Genomic DNA, 20,924 nt, shown 5'->3' with positions numbered 1-20,924 from the left:
TGCATATCCATTGACCCAGCTCCATTTACTGAAAAGTCCATCCTTTCTCCTATTGATGTGCAATGTTGCCTTTGTTCTAAACAAAGTGACTATATATGCGTAGGCTCTTTCCATTGATCTATTTGTTTCTCCTTGTACCAAAATCATACTTTCGTAATTACTATAGCTTTGTGCTTAAATATTATAATTTTACAGTTCTTGATATCTGGTAGTGTTAAGTCCTCCAACTTTCTTGGTCAAGATTGTCTTTGCTATTCTTGGTCCTTTGCATTACCATGTAAATTTTAGAATTGCCTTGTCAATTCTCAAAAATTGTTCCGTTTTCTGGGCCTCCCTGGTGGCGCAGTGGTTGAGAGTCCGCCTGCCGATGCAGGGGATACGGGTTCGTGCCCCGGTCTGGGAGGATCCCACATGCCGCGGAGCGGCTGGGCCCGTGAGCCATGGCCGCTGGGCCTGAGCGTCCGGAGCCCGTGCTCCGCAACGGGAGAGGCCACAGCAGTGAGAGGCCCACATACCGCAAAAAGAAAAAAAAAAAAAAAAAAAAAAAAAATTGTTCCGTTTTCTATTTCCTTGGCTTCTTCCCTTATTGTTTCTTCCCTTCCACTTACTTTGGATTTGATTTGATATTCTTTTCTAGTTTCATAGATGAAACAGATGACAATAGAGATGAAAGCTTAGATAATTGATTTTCAGTCTTTCTTCTTTTTCTAACATATGTACTGTAGAATGTAAATTTCCATTTAAGCACAGCTTTAGTCTGTGTTCTACCAGTTTTGATACACCATATCTTTATTACCATTCAGTTAAAAAATTTTTTTTCATACTGTTGCGATTTCTTCATTGACTCATGGGCTATTGAAGGGTTTTACTTGATGTCCAAGCAGCTTGATTCCACTGCAGTCAGAGAAAGTGCTCAGAATTATATCAGTCCTTTGAAATCTGTTGAGACTTACCTTATAACGCAGCATATAATGAGTTTTGGTAAACGTCTTACAACGTTTTGTCCCACTATTGTTATTGACTGTGTATCCTGCCTCCAAGAGAAGAAGGAGAAGGCAAGTGCAAATTCTAAGGTCCAGACTAGGAAGAAATGCACAGTACTTCATTTACATGTAGTAATGAAGATGTTTGTATAGCCACATGGCCAGGCCTAATGCAAATATATAAAATATTATAATTTTACAGTTCTTGATATCTGGTAGTGTCAAGTCCTCCAACTTTCTTGGTCAAGATTGTCTTTGCTATTCTTGGTCCTTTGCATTACCATGTAAATTTTAGAATTGCCTTGTCATTTCTCAAAAATTGTTCCATTTTCTATTTCCTTGGCTTCTTCCCTTATTGTTTCTTCCCTTCCACTTACTTTGGATTTGATTTGATATTCTTTTCTAGTTTCATAGATGAAACAGATGACAATAGAGATGAAAGCTTAGATAATTGATGGGAAGCTGAATTCTCAGACAGGGTGTTCCCTCTGTAAGATAGCAAGAGAGCTGCACGCTGTCCCACACAATCTTCCAGCTAAGCAACTCCAGTTGGGGAAAAAAAGAGAGAGTCTTTCTCCATAGCTCAGGTAGAAAAATCCCGGAGAGAATCAGATTCGTCAAATTTGGATCACTCTCCTATGTTTTACCAATCACAATGGCAAAAGGGGTGGAGTAGTCCTGTTGGGCCAAGCCTGGATGTTCATTTTCCTGTGCCCAGAATGGACAGTGTCAATCCCAACAGAATCACATAAAATGGACTCCAAGAAGAAAGATGGATTCTATTCTTAAGAAAAGGGGTGCCGTACAAGAACTAAAACAAACAAAAAAGATGTTCACTACAAAGTGTAGGTGAGAAAAAGGAGAAAAGTACTACTGGATTTGGAAATTCAGAGGTCGCTGATGTTCCTAATGACGTCCGTGGCTGCGGAGTGGCAGAGAGAGAAGCCAGCTTGCCGGGGTGAGTGGGTGATGCAGGAGGGCTGAGTGAGTGAAGAGGAAGGGGGGGCACGATGAAAGTGGGGGTCACTTCCGGGATGACTGGCTGTGAAGAGCAGCAGGTACAATGTCTGGGCCTGAGGTTCCCAAAACGGTGGCCCTGGTACAGGGATTTGAGAGCAAGTAGTTTATTTGGGAAGTGATCCCAAGAGACGTGGGATAGTAAACCAGGAAAAGGAAGGACTCCAACAAGAGAAGGTGTGTGAATGAACAGGTTACAAGCTGTGGACAACTGGAACGCTTCTGCAGATGACCTCGAAGTAGAGTGCACGTTATATGCCTCCCTGCCGGTTTGTTCGCTGGAGGACTATCTACCAACTCTTTTTTTTTTTTTTTTTTTGCGTTACGGGGGCCTCTCACTGCTGTGGCCTCTCCCGTTGCGGAGCACAGGCTCCGGACGTGCAGGCCCAGCGGGCATGGCTCACGGGCCCAGCTGCTCCGCAGCATGTGGGATCTTCCCGGACCGGGGCACGAACCCGTGTTCCCCGCATCGGCAGGCGGACTCTCAACCACGGAGCCACCAGGGAAGCCCTCTACCAACTCTTATTCCTCCTGGATGTCTGACTGCTGGGGGCGGGGTTGGGGGGGGTGAGGAAATGTAACCAACCCGGCACTCCCGAGTCTGCCGCATTCCTCCTCTGAGCGAGCTTACCACCGACAGTGAACGCCTCCAGGCGGTTGCCGAGCTGGAGGCTTGGGCGTAGAATAGGCGAGTGCTCGCCGCTGGGAACGTGGGCAAAATGGGAGAGAGGAGAGCGCCTTTACGATATGCTAATTAGACACCATGAGCACAGGGAGAGCAGGATGGGGAGACGTCCCAGGATGCTTTCTCTAAAGAAGAGTAAAAGATATGGGGCGCGTGGCTGATGCGGCTATCTTATGGGGAAGTGTAGGAAGTTTACAGGAAATCTGATAGAGTCCTTTCGCTGTCCCTCAAATGCACCAAAAATCGTTTCCTAAAAGGAAGTCAGAGTGAGATCAGGACCGAAGGGGCTCTGAAGAACCCCGCCATGCACACACTCGGAAGGGGAAATTGCTCCGGAGAAGAGAAAGCGAGTGACCCAACGCCGGTAAACCGCAGGGCGGAGTCCAGGGCTCCCCAGGGCCTGTGTGCGAGCGCCCTGCGGAATCTGAAGTCACCCCCTGGCTGTGTGCCACGCAGGAGGTCTCAGCAGGTGAAAGGAGCATTCGACCCAAAGGGAAACCAACAGCCACCGGAACGCTTCTGGTTCTCCGCCGTCTTTAAGCAGGAAAGCCAAAGAAGCGCATCTTGGACACAGGATGGGGCCGTAGAACTTTTTGGTTTTATCCATAAAACGTCCCTTTGAAATAGTAGGTGGGAAGCTACCGGAGCAAACCCCCTAGAAAGGGATCTTCCGCTGGCACCGCCGCCCCCCTCCGCCCCCGGCAGTGACCCGGGGCTCGGGAGGACTGCCCCACTCTCCAGTCCCTCTGGGGACCGGCTCCCGAGGCTGCGGATCAAGCCGCGCGCCCCTCCTCCAGCCCCCGCACCCTCCGCCGCCGGCAGCCGGCTCAGCGAGGGTGCGGGGCCCGCCCCCGGCTCACAGGCTTCCCCCGCCCACCCGCCCGCCGCCGGGCTGGCCGCGCGGAATCACGGGCCGGAGGCGGAGCTGCGCCGGCGGTGGGCGCGGCGTCCGGGCTGCGCTCGCCGCTCGGGCCGACGCGCGGGCACCCGGGCGCGGGCCGCCAGAGTAACCCTAGCTGCGCGGGGACCGGGCGCGGCGGCGCGGCCGGAGCGTGCGGGGCGGGGTCGGCGGGGCCGGATCCCGGCTGGCCCCCGGGCGGTTCCTAGGCTGAACCGCCAACTGGCCGGCTGGTTCCTGCGGCGGCTGCCGGGGCGGCCCGGTCGCGCGGCCCTTCGCCATGTACACCTTCGTGGTGCGCGACGAGAACAGCAGCGTCTACGCCGAGGTCTCCCGGCTGCTGCTCGCCACCGGCCACTGGAAGAGGCTGCGGCGGGACAACCCCAGGTTCAACCTGATGCTGGGAGAAAGGAACCGGCTGCCCTTCGGGAGACTGGGTGAGCTTCCCCGTTTCGCGCCCTCCCGCTCCTCCCGGTAGAACGAGCGCTTTTGTCTTAAGGTCAGAAACCTTCCCCTCTGTCGTTCCTCGGGCGGATAAAAAAATGCATCCCTAAAGGGCCAAGCCCGTCGTTTTTCATGCCTTCTCGGGTCCCAAATCGAACTCGGGGCGGGAGTGGCGGTGCGGGCCCCCGGGACGGCGGCTGCCTCCTGACAATGACCCGGCCCTGCAGCCCCGGGGGCGTCGGCCTCGGGAGCGGGGAGCCAATGCCGCGCGTTCCCCGGATTCCCCGGTCCCGACGCCCCCAAATCGGGCAGGTCGGCTGGGCAGATCGCCGGGCCGGGCGAGAGGCTCCGCGGAGCCGGCGGCTGACATCAGGCTGGAATCATCTTGCAAATTTCCTCCACCGGGGATTCCGCCCTGTCTGTGTTGGCTCGGGAGGGGAGCTTGTGTGTGTTGAAAACCCTGAGGATTCAGCTCCCCGAAGGCTCAGATAAAGCGTCAGGGGATTTGGAAAAGACCTCTCTGCATTCCGAAAACGGGAGCTTCAGCAGGGAGCCCAGCCCGGGGAAGGGCGGAAGGGTGTCTGATTTTAGACCTTCCCTTAGTTTCACCAAAGAACACTTTTTCACAGTTGCGCATTGAATGCAGATTTTACGTGACCCAGGTTTCTCTGCCCTACTCTCTCCGAGGGAGTTCCCTTCATTCACACGGTTGAAGCTGGCACCCCCATGTCTACATCTTCCCCTGTAGGAAGAGGCAGGGGGAAGGAGAGGACCAAGGGCTCCTTTTTAGATGACGTCATCCAGAAGTTGTGCGGATCACTGCCGTTTACATCCCATTGACCTGCACCTAGTCTCACGGCCTCTCCTCCCTGCACAGTCATCCGGAATTGCGGCCTCCCTCGGGGTCGCCGTGGGCCCTGCCAAAATTCCCCTGGGGTGGGCACCCCATCGTACTGCCAAAGATAGAAGGGGAGAAACTAATGAGGAAAAGTCAGCTCTGCCTTGGAGGGCACCCCAGAGAGAACAGTGTTCTATGTCCAGGAGGAGAGCCAGTTTTTAGGAATAGGTGTGGTCAGCGGGTCGGAGAGGTCGAACAGGCAAAGGCTGGAAATAGCCCCTTGGACCTGACTCGCCCTTGGTGAGCTGACAGAGCAGAGGCGGGTGGGAGCCCGTAGAATCGCACTGATTTGAGGGAGGGACTAGCCTTCCTGAGATTTCTTCTTGGAAATGAGGCCATGGACAACTTTTTATTGTTACACAAATTTATGGCGTATGTTGGGGACTCCATGGAAGGGCTGATTCCAACCCCCAGAAATCTTCGAATACAGAGAATGTGCCTGGAGGGTGATTCCCCTTTGTTAAACTGTCTCCCCAGGGAGCCCTCAGCCAGAAGAAAACCTTCCCTGAAATAAGAAAACCTGCTCCGAGTTGAGAACCTTTCTTTCCTCCTTGCTCTGCCTGCTTCCCTGCCTGCCTGACTTTCCGCTTTGGACTGCTCAGTGCCTGGCTCAAAGAGCTTAGGTGGAACCCTAAAATTAAAAACTGACAAAAATGGCTCTTTGCAGGGGTGGTTGACATTGCTGTGGGGCTCAGGACTAGGGTGTAGGATTAGGGTTCAGAGCAGAATCCTAGAAGGTCCAAATCCTAAGCAGGTACCATGAAGTCAGCAACTGCTCAGGAAACATTTGGTTTTTATGGGAAAGAAAACAGCATCCGATGGGGAGTTTGGGATTAGCAGATTCAAACTATTACATGTGTATAACCGGATCACTTTGCTGTATACCAGAAACTAACACAACAGTGTACCTCAACTATAGTCCAATATAAAATTTAAAAAAAGAAAAATTCTAAAAAGAATGTCAGCCAAAAAAAAACCCCAGAGTTCAATAAAGTAAACATTTTTAAAAAGGTTAGCATCTTAAAAAAAAAAAAGGAGAAAACACAAAGAAAAACAAAACAAAAAACCCAGCATCCCACAACCAGATGGTTATAATATGCCTTCATTGTTAAGGATATTTACCTTTCACACAGTTGGAAACCCAAGGAGATGGCCCAGCGGATAAAGGCCAAAGAATGCTGCTGCCTTGGTGACGTGAAGGTGGGTAGTTCAGGTGTGAACCAGTCCATCTGTCCAGGGAGATGGTGAGAGCTAGTTAGCACCTGAAACTTTTTATTTGATTGTATGCTGTTCTCAGATGAATTATTCTTAACCTCTGGCATCTTCAGTTCAAGCTCCCATTGCTGGGTTCTACTTTTGTGTTGCTGAAAACTGCATTTTGTTAAGATGTTAAACATAAATTGAGGCTTTTATAGAGATTATCATACTCAGTGAAGTAAGTCAGACAGAGAAAGATAAATATATGATATCACTTGTATGTTGAATCTAAAAAATAGTACAAATTAATTCATTTACAAAACAAACAGACACGCACATAGGAAACAAACTTATGGTTACCAAAGGGGAAGGGGGGGGAGGGATAAATTAGGAGTATGAGACTAACAGAGGCGCACTACTACATAAAAAATAAACAAGAAGGATTTACTGGATAGCACAGGGAACTGTATTCAATATCTTGTGATAACCTATAATGGAAAAGAATCTGAAATATATATATGTATAACTGAATCACTTTGCTGTACATCTGAAACTAACAGTATTGTAAGTCAACTATACTATAATAAATTTTTTTTTAAATTGAGGCTTTTGTTTTTATTTGTATCCTTTTGCCCTAATTCTAAAGAGGAGGGGGCATGCAGTACAATCTATTGAAAATGGGTTTCCCTGTGAAAGGACACACAGAACAACCTCAGGGCTTCTGAATTTACAGACACGGCCTCTCCACTACCTCCCCTCAGCTTCTAGTGGCCCTCCGAGAAGCTTGCACAGGGAGACATGCTCGAGAACAGCAGGATCGTAGTTCTCCTGCCTTCCTTGATGACTGTAGAAAGCAAGGGTAGCAACATCAAAAGCCTGACTGTTTTTAAGTCCTTATTATACAGAGATGACTAAATCCATATGTGTTAAGCCAAGTGTGGGGTGCAGTGGGAATCCAGGAGGGGAGAAATAGAAAATACTCTCCCACCCAAAGAAGAAAAAACAGAGGCAGCAGTGGTCTTTGGCAGACCTACGATGGCGGTATCATAATAGCCTCTCTGGGGAGGGTGAGAATTGCCAGTGAGATGCTGAGCAAAGGGACGTAGAGGGGCCGCGCAACTGAATCGCTCCCTTTCCAACACCCAGTCCTGAAAGGGGAGAAAGACAAGCTAAGCATGACCCTGCTCTCCCTCCTGCGTGCTGGTGCTGACATTGTCATTTCCCACTTGAGAAATTGTCTGTTTCCCTTCTGAGCCTCTTATTCCCTTCACAGGTCATGAGCCTGGCCTGATGCAGTTGGTGAATTACTACAGGGGAGCTGACAAACTGTGTCGCAAAGCTTCTTTAGTGAAGTAAGTGTTCTTTAAGACCCGTGTTTTCCATTTTTCACCTGAACCTTTTGAGCTTTCATCCTGAAGCACTTAAGCAAAAGTGTGAGATCGTCTTTAAAGGGAGAAAACACTTTTATTTAAAAAGCCAGCAAAGATCAGCTTTAGTCACAGTCCAAACTTGGCTGCACGTGCCTGTCTGTCCCTTAAGTTGAGGCTCCCTAGAAGCAGAGCCTGAGACAGGGCTTCTGGCATAAGTGATTTATAAGGGGAGGGCTTGCAGGAGAAATGCGCTCAGAACCAAGGGCAGGGCATCTGGGGGAGACACGAAGCGAGGAGGTGGTTTCAGCTGAAGTCTCGCCTCTGCCTGACTCCATGGAGCTTGAACAGCAGTGAACAGCCCCTCGATGTTCTCTACTCTGACGTCGCCCAGCCACCGGCTGTGGGCGGGACACAGCTTCCCCAGCGCTTCTAGGCAGGGCTGGTCCCTGGAGAAGAGGCGTGCCTAAGCCCTTGGCGGCCAAGGCTCAGCAGCCAGGGGTCCCTAAGAAGGGACGCCTGGGCAGAATATACCGGTGTCTACTGCACCACCCATCTCTGAGCAGTGGGCTTACAGCCAGGTGCCAAAAGAACCGTGTCATAAGGTGGAAGGGAGCAGCCTTATACAGTGATTAAGATCTAGGATCAGCAGCTTGGGTTTTAATTTCAGCTCTCAGCAGCTTGGGCAAATTTTCTGATGCCTCTAAGCCTCGGTGCATCCCTCATAAAGAGGCTGTGATGCATGTAAAGCATGTAACACAGTGACCCAGAGTGAGCGTTTGATGCTATGCCTTAGTTTCCTTTTCTGTGAAATGAGGATAATAATAGCAGCTTCCTCAGGGTTGTTGGGAGGATTAGTTGAGTTACTTTACATAAAGGCTCGGAATAATGCGCGTGTCAGAGTTCACACTGTATAAATGAAAGGTGGGTGTGGCCCCTAAAATCAGGTCTCCAGCATTCCGTCCACAGTGGCTAGTGAACGTGTGTGTGTAGCCAAACGAATCATTTAGGTAAGAAGACACTAGAAGACTTGACCTAAAGCAAATGCTCTTTTCCCCAGTCACACAGCTTTCCGGGCTCTAGCTGTTTACTAGTTTGAGTGCTGATAGGAATATTTCCACCTTTTTGTTCAGACTCACTGCCCCCACTAACTTATGTATCCACTTAGTCCTGTGATGGATTTTCATGATTTACCAGCTATCCTGAAGGAGAACGAGGCTTTCTGAAGTCTTCTTACATAGTTACACATTTAGAGTGCGAACAGTTGTTCCAGCAGAACTAGAAGTAGGACACGATTATTTATCCAGATTGTCCATTTAGACATTTTTATAAAATGCTTACTCATTCTTTATTCTATGATGATTTTTTTTTCCCTAAAGATAGAGGTTGAATTCTGTTTTTGAAGCAGAAAGCAGAGGGTGCTGTAAAAAGTAATGTTCTCTATATTTGCATACTTGGCAGCTATTAATAGGGTGAAGAGAGTACAGAGCTGGAGGCGTGAGCAGGTCTGAATAGGTGTCCGGACCTCTGTGACCTTGGACGGTGCCACTCAGAATCTGTGGGGACGGAGGTGATCACACCTGCTCTTTGCCATTCTGCAGCATGCTGCGTGGTCTGCCATGGCACCTTATAAATGACGACATGACTTATGCAGACTAGGGGTTGTCATCATTCTCATAAGCTATCTTCGTCTCTCAGGTGTCCTGCAAGGGACTGTAGTAATTCCAGGAGGGGATGATTACCTTTGTCATTTTGTCTCTCTCCCATAGTTTGTATGGCTCAAAAGAGCTCCAGAAAGTTAAAAATGTCATCTCAGGTGGCAGTCAGAGAAGACAGCCAGGTTGCCCACGGCCGTAGCAGTTAGTGTTGAGCCAGGATGGTTCTCATCTGTACAAATGGGCCCTGTGGGCGGTGTGCCTGGGCATCCCTCGAGGCTTCCCAGGGCCTTGATGGGGTTCCATGCTGGACCCTGTACAGCAAGCGCCTGTCACTTCCGGGAGCTTTAGAAATTCATCAGGGCCCCATGGCCATAGTCTCAGAGCGCTCAAGGGCTGTCCTCCCGGCCCTGGTTGGAGCTTTCTTTTCCTCTTGTGAGCGTTTCTCACATCTCATGTGAGATGTGACTAAACCTCCATTTGTGGCTGCTTCCCTAATGGGCCTTTTTTGGAAAGGGAGCAAATGCTAGAGATTTCCGGTAGAAACTGGACTGGGTTCTGTACCGGAAATGAGGGCTTCAGACGAAGGGCATTCTACAGACCAGCACTGGCCAACAGAAACAGACTGCTGGCCACGTGCGTCATTTTAAATTGCTCAGTAGCCCCATTAAAATGCGTACAAAGAAACCGGTGCAATTTATTTTAATAATATATTTTATTTAACCAAATAAATCCAAAATGTCATGTAATTAATATTAAAAACAACTAATGAGATATATTCTTTCTTTTTTCTGAGTCTTCAAAATCTGGTGTGTATATTTTACATTTATAGCACAACTAAGCTCAGATATTAAATTTTCATTGGAAGTCCTATGTTTAGATTTCATAAAAATGTATGGTTGAAAAGGTAGATTTACATACGCAAGTCATTCTGACATACGTAGAAGTTTTTCAATAACTATTAAATACCAAAATATAATTTCCTTTAATATTCACATGTACGTTGACAAAGCAGGTTCATAACATTAGAAGAATTGATTTGACTTTGAAGCAAAAGCATGTCTTTTTTTTTTTTTAATATTTATGTAATTATTTGGCTGCGCCGGGTCTTAGCTGCAGCATGTGGGATCTAGTTCCCTGACCAGGGATCGAACCCAGGCCCTCTGCATTGGAGCGCCGAGTCTTAACCACTGGACCACCAGGGAAGCCCCCAAAAGCATATCATTTTAAAAACTGTCCAAGTTAAGTAAATTCACCAACTCATGTGTCAACTCAGTATTATTAATATTGAATTCAGAGGAGGTATTGAATAAATTGAAAAGAAACTCTAAATTTATCATTATCAACAAAGTGTTCTTCAAATTTTTCTTTAGTTTTTGCAGCCAGTTTGCATAATGTTGTCTATTACAAGGAAAATCTTATGCATACTGAATCATAAAACTATGTAAAATCATTATTTTTGACTTATATTATGAAGTTGGAACATAAATTCTCACACCTGTTGGTCTACATCACAAGTAAGATCTTTTTTTCCAACTTCCTTGGAGCTTTAAATTTAGCTTGTTCATATGCAGCGTGGTTTTAGGTGAAAAAATGTAAACCACACTGCATTTTTTATCTTTGATTATTGAATGAAGTAATAGTTGCATGAAAAGAATGATTTGACAAGCATTCCTCTTATTTTAAGAAAATGTGAATTGGAGTTTACAGTACAGGGAAACCTTGTAAAACTCTTCCATCTCGCAGTCAGTGAGCACTGGCAAAGAACACAGGATCATTAAATTCATCATCTTGTGTTTCTTTCATGGTTCTATACCTGCGAACCATTGTAGCATTTGCAAGCATATACTGAACGATTTTAACAACTGTATCCATATTGAGTGCAAATGTTTTCAATATGTATCATGCAATGAAGCAAATGTTTCCAATACGTATGGTAAAACAAAAGAAAGCAATAAAGCAAACGTCAGTCTATTAAAATCCCAGTAAATCTAGATTTTAACCCAACCTAGCTGAAGTAATGTCTGTTATGATAGAAGCTGACTTGTCACATGTAGATGAAATTCTTCTTGGACAAATGTAAAAGATTAGAAAATATCCTCACCATGAGTTTATATTTTAGGCTGCAATTTGACAATATTTTTTTCATATATTTGCAAATCTTTTGAGGCAAAACATACAAAGTACTAAATTTTTTTTTTTTTTTTTTTTGCGGTACACGCGCCTCTCACTATTGTGGCCTCTCCCATTGCGGAGCACAGGCTCCGGAGGCGCAGGCTCAGCGGCCATGGCTCACGGGCCCAGCCGCTCTGCGGCATGTGGGATCTTCCCGGACTGGGGCACGAACCCGTGTCCCCTGCATCGGCAGGTGGACTCTCAACCACTGCGCCACCAGGGAAGCCCAAAACTTTCCAGTTTTGAATCAATCTTTAATATTGTTAGAAATGCTTTGTACTCTATGGGCAATTATTGATGGCTTAACTAAAGATTGTTCACTTTTTATAAAATATCTTTTTAGTCTTTTCCTCTAAGTAATTTCTGTTACCACATTTCCATCTAAAAGGATGTTCGTTTTGCATGTGTATGTAAGAATCCAAGCCACTTTATAACTGACCAAAGTTACAAGCTCAGATCCTAAGAAAAATATGTTTAAAGTTTTTTTGTTGAGTTTTTAATTCTGATTTCAGCCACTAATTCCATTGCTTCTCTTTAGACTATTGAGAGGAAAACACCTATCAAATTCATTATGTATTTGCTGAAAATGTCTCCTTACACAACAAACTTCATTTTTCCTGCCACAGCAAATTGTAATTGCCATTTTTTAGGAAATTTGTGACACATCTTCTAGTGCTTATTTTTTTCTTTATTGTCTGGTCATAGTTCTAGCTTCTGCATCCCCACTCAATTCCGTGTCAGTAGAATGCCTTTGTTTTAAACTTAAAAGTTTGTCCATACTCATTTTTTTAACTAGGAGACTAATTATACGTTATTTACCAATTATGATTTACCTAGCTATCACTGCAACTTGGCTGTGTGCATAATAAACACATTATAATGTTTCATCAGTGCCTGGAAAAAAATTCACATGAGCTGAATCCATCTGTTGTCCCCCAGTAGAACAGTGATGCATTTATGTCTAATTCCAGAAGTAGCACACGCGCCTGACATGCACACCACGCTCTAACAACAACATCTGAGGTCACGTGGTGGTTAAAGTGAAAACGTCATCTACCGAAACAGTAATGTTCTGCTTGGTGGAAACATTTTACAATACTTCAGCTTTTAAATTAAAACTAAACGGGGCTTCCCTGGTGGCGCAGTGGTTGAGAGTCCGCCTGCCGATGCAGGGGACACGGGTTCGTGCCCCGGTCTGGGAAGATCCCACATGCCGCAGAGCGGCTGGGCCCGTGAGCCATGGCTGCTGAGCCTGCGCGTCCGGAGCCTGTGCTCTGCAAGGGGAGAGGCCACAACAGTGAGAGGCCCGCGTACCGCAAAAAAAAAAAAAAAAAAAAAAAAAAAAAAAAAAAAAAAAAAAACTAAACGGAAAATTCAGTTTCCGAGTTGCATTGGCCACTTTTCAAGTGCTCGGAAGCACTTGGAAGCTCCACGTGGCTAGTGGCCGCCCTATTGGACAATGCAGATAGAGCTGAATGGTCAGTGAGTTTGAAATGTATTGATTTTTTGTTCCTTTGAGTTCTTTAAGTTAAATTCCATTGCTTGTAACGTAAAAATAGTTTTATTTAAAATCTCAGTTTAAAGTTTCTTTTCATTATTTCTGCCATTGGCTCATAGGCTGGGTTTTGCTGATGAATCATAACCCAGGCTTTAACAGTTCTGTTCTAGATAGAAGAGGGAGGGAGTGCAGCTCAGGGGAGGCTTGTGAATGTCTTTGGGCAGGTTTCTCCCTCCTCTGATTCCTGGGGAGCAAGGGTAGGTGTTTTTCTTTCTATTTTCTTTTTTCTTTTTTTTTTTTTTGGCTGCACCTCGCGGTTTGAGGGATCTTAGTTCCCCAACCAGGGATTGAACCTGGGCCCTCGGCAGTGAGAGCCCGGAGTCCTAACCACTGGGCAACCAGGGAATTCCCAAGGATAGGTTTAGACTTAGGACATGGAAGTGATTCAGGGCTTGCATCCTGCTTGTTTCTTACTACCTTGGTGATCTTGGGAAATTCACTTCTCTGTGACTCAGTGCCTCATCTGTGAAACGGGATGATAGCACCTCCCCCCAGGGGTCTGATTGGAGAGGAGATACAGTGTGAAGCCTTTGTGTTTATTAAGTGCCTGCCCAGGGCCTTTCTTTATATTCCATTATATTATGGGGTTTTTTTGAGGGGGGGCAGGAGGTGTGTTTAGTTATGACCACTGGAGTCCCAGGTTCCATTAGAAAGATTCTTCCTTTATTCTGTCACTGAAGCCAGGCTGAGCTAAAAGCAAGAAATGAAGAACGAAAATGTCTTTAGATAATTCAGATTCCTGAGTATTAGCCTTTTCTCTCCAGAGTTGGGCCAAGGTGGTTATTTTTGCTAGTAATCCAAATAGTTTCCTCAGTTCTCCACTTGGTTTTTTTAGGGTGGGTCTAGCTCAGCTACAGCACGTTTGGTGAAAAGATGTCGGTTCAGGATTTCTTCAAGTTAAGTTTCCTTAGAGATACATTTTAAAAGGAGCTAAAGTTCTGGACATTAAGCCCCTTTTGAATTCACTGGAGCACGCCTATAAGGTCGCGGGTAACAGCTGTGAGCTGCCCTGTGGTGCCTTGGAGGTCTGCCCCGTGAGGGGGATAAAAAGGAGACCTAGCCCTGGTCGTGCCCTGCTTCCTTCAAGAGCTCCGGGGCAAAGCACTGGCTGTTCTGAACAGAGGGACTGAGGGTACTCAGAAGAGAGACTGACCCTCTGTCATCTGCCAGGCTCGTCAAGACCAGCCCAGAACTGGCTGAGTCCTGCACATGGTTCCCCGAGTCCTATGTGATTTATCCAACTAACCTCAAGACCCCAGTTGCTCCAGCTCAGAATGGAATCCACCCGCCCATCCAGAGCTCAAGGACGGATGAGAGAGAATTTTTCCTGGCTTCCTATAATAGAAAGAAAGAAGATGGAGAGGGCAACGTTTGGATTGCAAAGTCATCAGCCGGAGCCAAAGGTGAGTCGGCTCTGCTGCCCCCGTCTCCCTTCCCTGTAGGTTCCCATTGTGTTTTGTTACATTCAGACGATGTCTTTAGATGAGCGGCTATTCTAATCTGAATCCTCGAGGGTGGAGACCTCGTTTCATGACGTAGTTTAAAATATCTGTGTGCTGGTGACTTAGAAACGTGGATCTCCAAATCAGCTAAAATAGAATAAAATAAAATAAAAAGTGAAATAAAGTAAAATAAAATTAAAAAATGGAAGTAGCTCGAAAATAGAATAAACTCGAGCTGAGGTCTTTCCCTTTAAGCTCCACATCCAACAGCAGGCATTTTCAACTTAACATGTCTGATATAGAACTCTTTATTTCCTTCCCAACTTCACCCGCCCCAGCCTACTCCTCTCTCCATCTTCCCATGGAGTATATGATTCCACTTTTCACCCAGCCTCTCAAGCCCCAAACCTAGGAGTCCTGTTTGGCTGCTCTTTGCTTTACAGCCTATACCTAATGCATCAGTACGTCTTGCTAACTGTACCTTCAAAGTAAAGCCTGCAGTGGACTTTTTCTTGCCATTTCCACGGCTCTCACTTAAACCAAAGCTCCTTTTCTCTCTATTCTGTGTAACTGCAGCACCTGCTCACAGCAGCTCTCCTGCTCTTGGACAGAATGATGTTTTAAAAACAGAAACGCGATCATGTTACTCCCCCCTCAAGACTTACCAGCTGGCTTCCCAAGGCAACTAGAATAAACTCGAGTCCTGCTGGAAGTCTCCGTCACTTGATATTTGCCTGTATCTCTGATCTCATCTCTTATTCTTGGCCTTGCTCCCTGTACTGTAGCCATAACACCTGCCTAGCATCCCTGAAATACCCTAAATTCATCTCTGTACCTGGAATGAGCTTTCACGGACTATTTTTCATTTCTCAGCTCAGATGTTGCCTTGTCAGAGAAGCTTTTCTTTTTTCTTTTTTTTTAGAGAGGCTTTTCTGATCTAAGATAACCTCTGTGCCCATTGCTTTCTATCCTTTCCCCTGCTTTATTTTCCATCCTCGCACTAACCTCTTCCCAGCACTCTTATTACATATTAGTTTATCTGTTCATCTCCCCCATAATCCTGCACACTCCATATAAACACGGACTTTCTGTCTTGTTCATCTCTGTACCCTCCCCATAGGCACTTAATAGATGTATGTTGAGTGAATGCGGGGAAGGCATAAGGTATGTCATACTAACTCAGGCTTAAAATGTAGGCAGCTGCCAATGTAATGATCACATAGACACAGTCCCTCTCTGTAACTGCCATCATAGGCTGTCTTAAAAACCACTCCATTTTGAACTTACTTCTTCTTTTATTGCCTTGGAAAACCATCTGGCCATTGGTACTCATTTCTGTCCCTGGTCCAGTGGATCTCACCTTCTTTTCCACCAACCGTGAGACAGGAGGGCGTCACCTGGAATCTCCTGAAAGTGGGAGAGTTGGACTCTTGCCACAAGCCAGGTACCTCACCTGCTTCTCCCTCCCCTCCTGGGACTTCTTCTCCAGGAGAGTCCCCTAGCTTTGTTCTAATAGTAAGTGGGGGAATTGAAAGAGGAAGTAGTCATCCACAGTATTCCAGATTCCTCCTTTGGATCGGGGCTGGAATCAGGATGGCCGTTATGAGGCTATCATGTGTCCTTGTGTCATGGACTTGACTGGCGCGAGAACCATGAGCGAGGCAGGGCCCTGGGGAGAAGGATCTGTCAGGTCGTGGCGGTGGTCTCACCTAGGTGGTCCCTGGACCCTCACCAACACAAGGTATAGAGTGATTCTCGGTAGCAGAGGGAGGTCATAAAGAGAGAAGAAAATGCCAAACAAAGAAGACATATTGCTTTAGGAGTTGAGGAGATAAGTGGTGTGGGTTTGTTTTGTTTGGGAATTACAAAATGAAACCAATAGGCTGAATGAATGACTTTTATTCTTGTTAAACAAATACTTAGTGCCTACGACATGCCGGGTGTAGTTGGCTTAACTTCACCCTATATCCAGATCAAGCCACTGTTCACCACCTCCACCCCCGTCTTGGATCTGAGTCACCTTCACCTGTCACCTGGAGCATTGCTCCCTGTCCTCCTGTTCTTGGCCATTCTCCAGAGTCTACACAAAATACAGCAGACAGAGATCCTGTTAGAGCACAATCAGACCATGTCACATCTGTACTCAGCCCTGACTCTAGGGCCAGGACAGCACCTGGCATGCAGCAAAGGTTCAATATATGTATTGAGTGAATGAATGAATGGATGGATGAATGAAGAAGAGAAGTAATGAACGTTTGGAGGGAGATAAAGAGAGAAATGAGGCGGACATGGTTCTCTTGCCCTCAGGGACCCATAGTCTAGTCAGAAAGAAGGCTAATGATGCATTTATTTCCAGATTAGTTAAATGTTGAGATGGGAACAAAGAACCAAAAAAACCATTGTGACTGCGACCTTGAAGCTCCTAGAAGAACCCCAGCTTCATAACTTAGTGAGGATATAAACAAATATCCTCCAGGTGTAGTTAGTGAGGATAGAAACAAACGGTATAAGAAACACAATTAACAAACGCATGGAAACATGCTACCCTGGTATACAAAACTTACAAAATAAATGTGGATTTTATGTATCATTTTACATCTACAAAGTAAGAAAACAAAACCCTTCAGTGGTTGTGTTGCTGAGTTTGTTGTGAACTCCTCCCTCCCCGTGGTGATACACAGCCCTTTGGAGCAGCAATAGGATCACACAGAGCAAGGGCCAGAGAGAGTTCCTTTGCTTTCGGCTCACTCATCTCATTCCTGAAAATTTACTCCAGGGAGATAGTTAAAAAGTAACGAGGGTGATCTACAGCAAAGACATTTACCATTGTGTTACCTGTAATAGCAAAATTGTATTTAGGAACAACCCCACTGTCCAGCAGTCAGTAAACGTGTCATTTTTTACATCCACACAATGGGATATTTCTTTGGGCACTAACATTGGGAAGTTAATGCGGATACAGTGAAAATATTGACTGTATGAAGTGAAAAAAGAATATGAGGTGAGTTCGCTCTGATTGAACCTGTCTTTGCCATATTACATAAAGGAAGGTAATATGAAAAAATGAAAAGAATTATGTTAGGGAATAAGATGATGGGTAGTTTCAGGGCATTCGTAGGAAAGTGGTGTTTTAGGATGATTATTCTAAAAAGAGTGTGCAAGGTGCTGTGGAGGAGGAGAGACTGAAGTCTGATCTGAAGAACTGGCAAGTGAGAATGAAGAGGAACCAGGGAACCTGAGTGCGGTTCTTAAGGGAAATGAAACAGAATGAATTATGTTCATCCAAAAAGAGAGGAAGGAATGTTTCCCAAGTTGATTTGCTGTTTCTTGTTGAAGAGGCTAACCAGGTGGTGGAGGGAGTGATAGAAATGGGGTAGTTGAAAACGGGGTTGGCTTTGAGGAAAGATGACTCATTAAATTAATTTGCTGTACAGCAGAAATGAACACAACATTGTAAATCAACTGTACTTCAATTAAAAATATATTGGAGGGCTTCCCTGTTGGCGCAGTGGTTGAGAGTCCGCCTGCCGATGCAGGGGACATGGGTTCGTGCCCGGTCCGGGAAGATCCCACATGCCGCGGAGCGGCTAGGCCCGTGAGCCATGGCCGCTGAGCCTGTGCGTCCGGAGCCTGTGCTCCGCAACGGGAGAGGCCACAGCAGTGAGAGGCCCACGTACCGCAAAAAAAAAAAAAAATTATATATATATATATATATATATATATATATATATATATATATATAGGAAAAAATAATAATTTTTACTGAAAGCATGAGACCCAAGTAGAGATGAGCTGTAAATCTAACGTGTAGGGGGGTGACTTCCCTGGTGGTCCAGTGGCTAAGACTCCACGCTCCCAATGCAGGGGGCTCCAGTTTGATCCCTGTTCAGGGAACTAGATCCCGCATGCCGCAACTAAGAGCCCACATGCCGCAACTAAAGATCCTGCACGCTGCAACTAAAAGATCCTGCACGTCTCAATGAAGACCCTGCATGCCACAACTAAGACCTGACGCAGCCAAATAAATAAATAAATATGAAAAAAAAGAGTAGGTGGGAGGTCCTAGAACTAAAAAGTGAGTCCAACAAGGTCGCAGGGTATGAGATCAACACACAAAAATCAATTGCATTTCTACCTCTGTCACCTATTTATGCCTTGCTCTCCGCAATCTGGCCATATCCCATCTTGTATGCTCCAACCTTACTTTCTTTATGCAATTTCCTTATGGACTATTTCTAATTGAAAATTAATATCTCTAATGCTAGTAGATGGAAAAATAATGGGAAGAAAGTAAGGAGACAGATACTTTTTTAAAATAAATTTATTTATTTTATTTATTATTTTTGGCTGTGTTGGGTCTTCGTTGCTGCGCACAGGCTTTCTCTAGTTGCAGCGAGTGGGGGCTACTCTTTGTTGCAGTGCGCGGGCTTCTCATTGTAGTGCCTTCTCCCGTTGCAGAGCACGGGCTCTAGGCGTGCGGGCTCAGCAATTGTGGCTCATGGGCTCTAGGGTGCAGGCTCAGTAGTTGTGGTGCATGGACTTAGTTGCTCCGCGGCATGTAGGATCTTCCCAGACCAGGGCTCGAACCCATGTCCTCTGCATTGGCAGGCAGATTCTTAACCACTGTGCCACTAGGGAAGCCCTATAACTTTTTTTTTTAATAGGAGTATAATTGCTTTACAATGTTGTGTTAGTTTCTGCTGTACGATGAAGTGAATCAGCTATATGTATACATATATCCCCTCCTTCTTGGACCTCCCTCCTCCCCGCTACCCCATTCTACCCAACTAGGTCACCACAGAGCACCGAGCTGAGCTCCCTGTGCTATACAGCAGGTTGCCACTATCTATTTTACGCATGGTAGTGTGTATATGTCAACCCTAATCTCCCAATTCATTCCACACTCCCCTTCCCCTCTGGGTCCACATGTCTGTTCTGTACATCTGCGTTTCTATTCCTGCCCTGCAAATAGGTTCATCTGTACCATTTTTCTAGATTCCACATATATGCGTTAATATACGATATTTGTTTTTCTCTTTCTGACTTCACTCTGTATGACAGACTCTAGGTCCATCCACATCTCTACATATGACCCAATTTCATTTCCTTTTAAAAAGTATTATCATTAAAGAAAACCTAACGTTAAAGGGAAACGGAAAAGTTACCCGTAGCCTTACCCAGTTCCTAACATAATTATTTTTATTTTTTCATATTAGTTTCTTTTACCTATGGGCAAAGACAGATTCAATCACGGTGAACTCATTTCATATCTTTTTCATTTCATACTAACAATGAACATGTGGAAGCCAAAGTTAAAAATACAATACCAGTTTCAGTCACCCCAAAGAAAATGAGATGCTTAGGTATAAACTTACCAAAACACGTACAGGGCCTATCTGCTCAAAATTACAAAACAACTATGAAAGAAGTCAAAGAGGACCTAAATAAACAGGTAGACATATCGTGTTCATGGATTGCAAGATTGAACACAGTAAAGATGTCACTTCACCCCAAATTGCTCTATAGGTTTGAGGTGATTGGTGTCAAGACCTCAGCAAGGTTCTTGTGTAAACATAAAGCTTCTACTGAAATTCATATGGAAAGGCACAGGCCCTAGAATAGCTTACACAATATTGAAGAAGAAAAGTGGGAGGAAACACTGTCCCTGATCCCAAACTGTATTGTAGAGCTACAGTAATCACTGTGGTATTCATGGACGGGATAGAAATATGAATCAGTGGGACAGAGATGTACCCACACATTTATGACCATCTGATTTTTGACAGAGGTGCAAAAGCAATTCAATAGAGGAAGGAGAGACTTTTCAACATGGTGCTGGAGCAGGTGGATAGCCATAGACCAAGAAAATGAACCTCAACATAAACCTCACCCCTTATACAAAACCGAACTCAAAATGGACTGTGGGCTTAAATGTAAAATATAAAGTTATAATTTTTCAGAAAAAAATAAGAGATAAAGCTAGGCAAAGAATTCTTAAACTTGATACTGAAAGTACAATCCATAATAGTAAAAACTGATCAGTTGAACCTCATCAAAATGAAAAACTTTTGTTCTGTAAAGGACCCAGCCACGAGGATGAAAAGACAAGCTACAGACTGGGAGGAAATATTACCAAGCCTTATATCTGACAAAGGATTCCTATATAGAATATACAAACAATATTCAAAACTCAACAGTTAAAAAAGGGGGGGGGGAATCCAATTAGAAAATGGGCAAAAGACATGAAAACATATTCCACCGAAAAGGTTCTACAGATGAAAAATAAGCAAATGAAAAGATTTTCAGTATCATTAACCATTAAGGAAATGCAGATTAAAACCAATGAGCTATCACTGCACAAAAAAAATGGCTAAAATAGGAAACGGTAACAACAGCAAATGCTGGCAAGGGTCAGGAGAAACTAGATCACCCTTCCAGTGCTAGTGGGGATTTAAATTGGTAGAGCCACTCTGGAAAACAGTTTGGCAAGTTCTTATAAAACGAAACCTGAAATTATATGACCCAGCAACTCCACACGTGTGGGCATTTGTCCAGAGAAATGAAAACTTACATTCACAAAAAAAACTTGTACATGATTGTTCATA

The 20,924-nt window shown here is 45.2% G+C and overlaps 2 protein-coding genes across 3 annotated transcripts in view; one reads left to right on the top strand and one right to left on the bottom strand.

The window, feature by feature from the left end:
• LOC308628051 (uncharacterized protein) overlaps positions 1 to 2,991 on the bottom strand; it is a gene marked incomplete at both ends in the record, with an annotated part of 53,879 nt that extends 50,888 nt beyond the window's left edge. The window contains 3 exons of the mRNA XM_081254597.1: positions 954 to 1,030; positions 2,587 to 2,702; positions 2,984 to 2,991. Coding sequence (XP_081110723.1) covers positions 954 to 1,030; positions 2,587 to 2,702; positions 2,984 to 2,991 — 201 coding nt within the window. The remainder of the gene's footprint in view (positions 1 to 953; positions 1,031 to 2,586; positions 2,703 to 2,983) is intronic.
• A 666-nt stretch (positions 2,992 to 3,657) lies between these two features.
• Positions 3,658 to 20,924, top strand: part of TTL (tubulin tyrosine ligase) — a 35,941-nt gene continuing 18,674 nt past the window's right edge. For both annotated transcript variants that reach the window (XM_081254686.1, XM_081254687.1), the window contains exons 1-3: positions 3,658 to 4,020; positions 7,396 to 7,474; positions 14,048 to 14,280. In XM_081254686.1, coding sequence (XP_081110812.1) covers positions 3,864 to 4,020; positions 7,396 to 7,474; positions 14,048 to 14,280 — 469 coding nt within the window. In that variant the 5' untranslated portion in view covers positions 3,658 to 3,863. The remainder of the gene's footprint in view (positions 4,021 to 7,395; positions 7,475 to 14,047; positions 14,281 to 20,924) is intronic.

The sequence above is a fragment of the Mesoplodon bidens genome (assembly GCF_964165515.1).
Source record: "Mesoplodon bidens genome assembly, chromosome: 14".
Taxonomy (NCBI): Eukaryota; Metazoa; Chordata; class Mammalia; order Artiodactyla; family Ziphiidae; genus Mesoplodon; species Mesoplodon bidens.
This window is presented reverse-complemented; position numbering and strand designations above follow the sequence as displayed.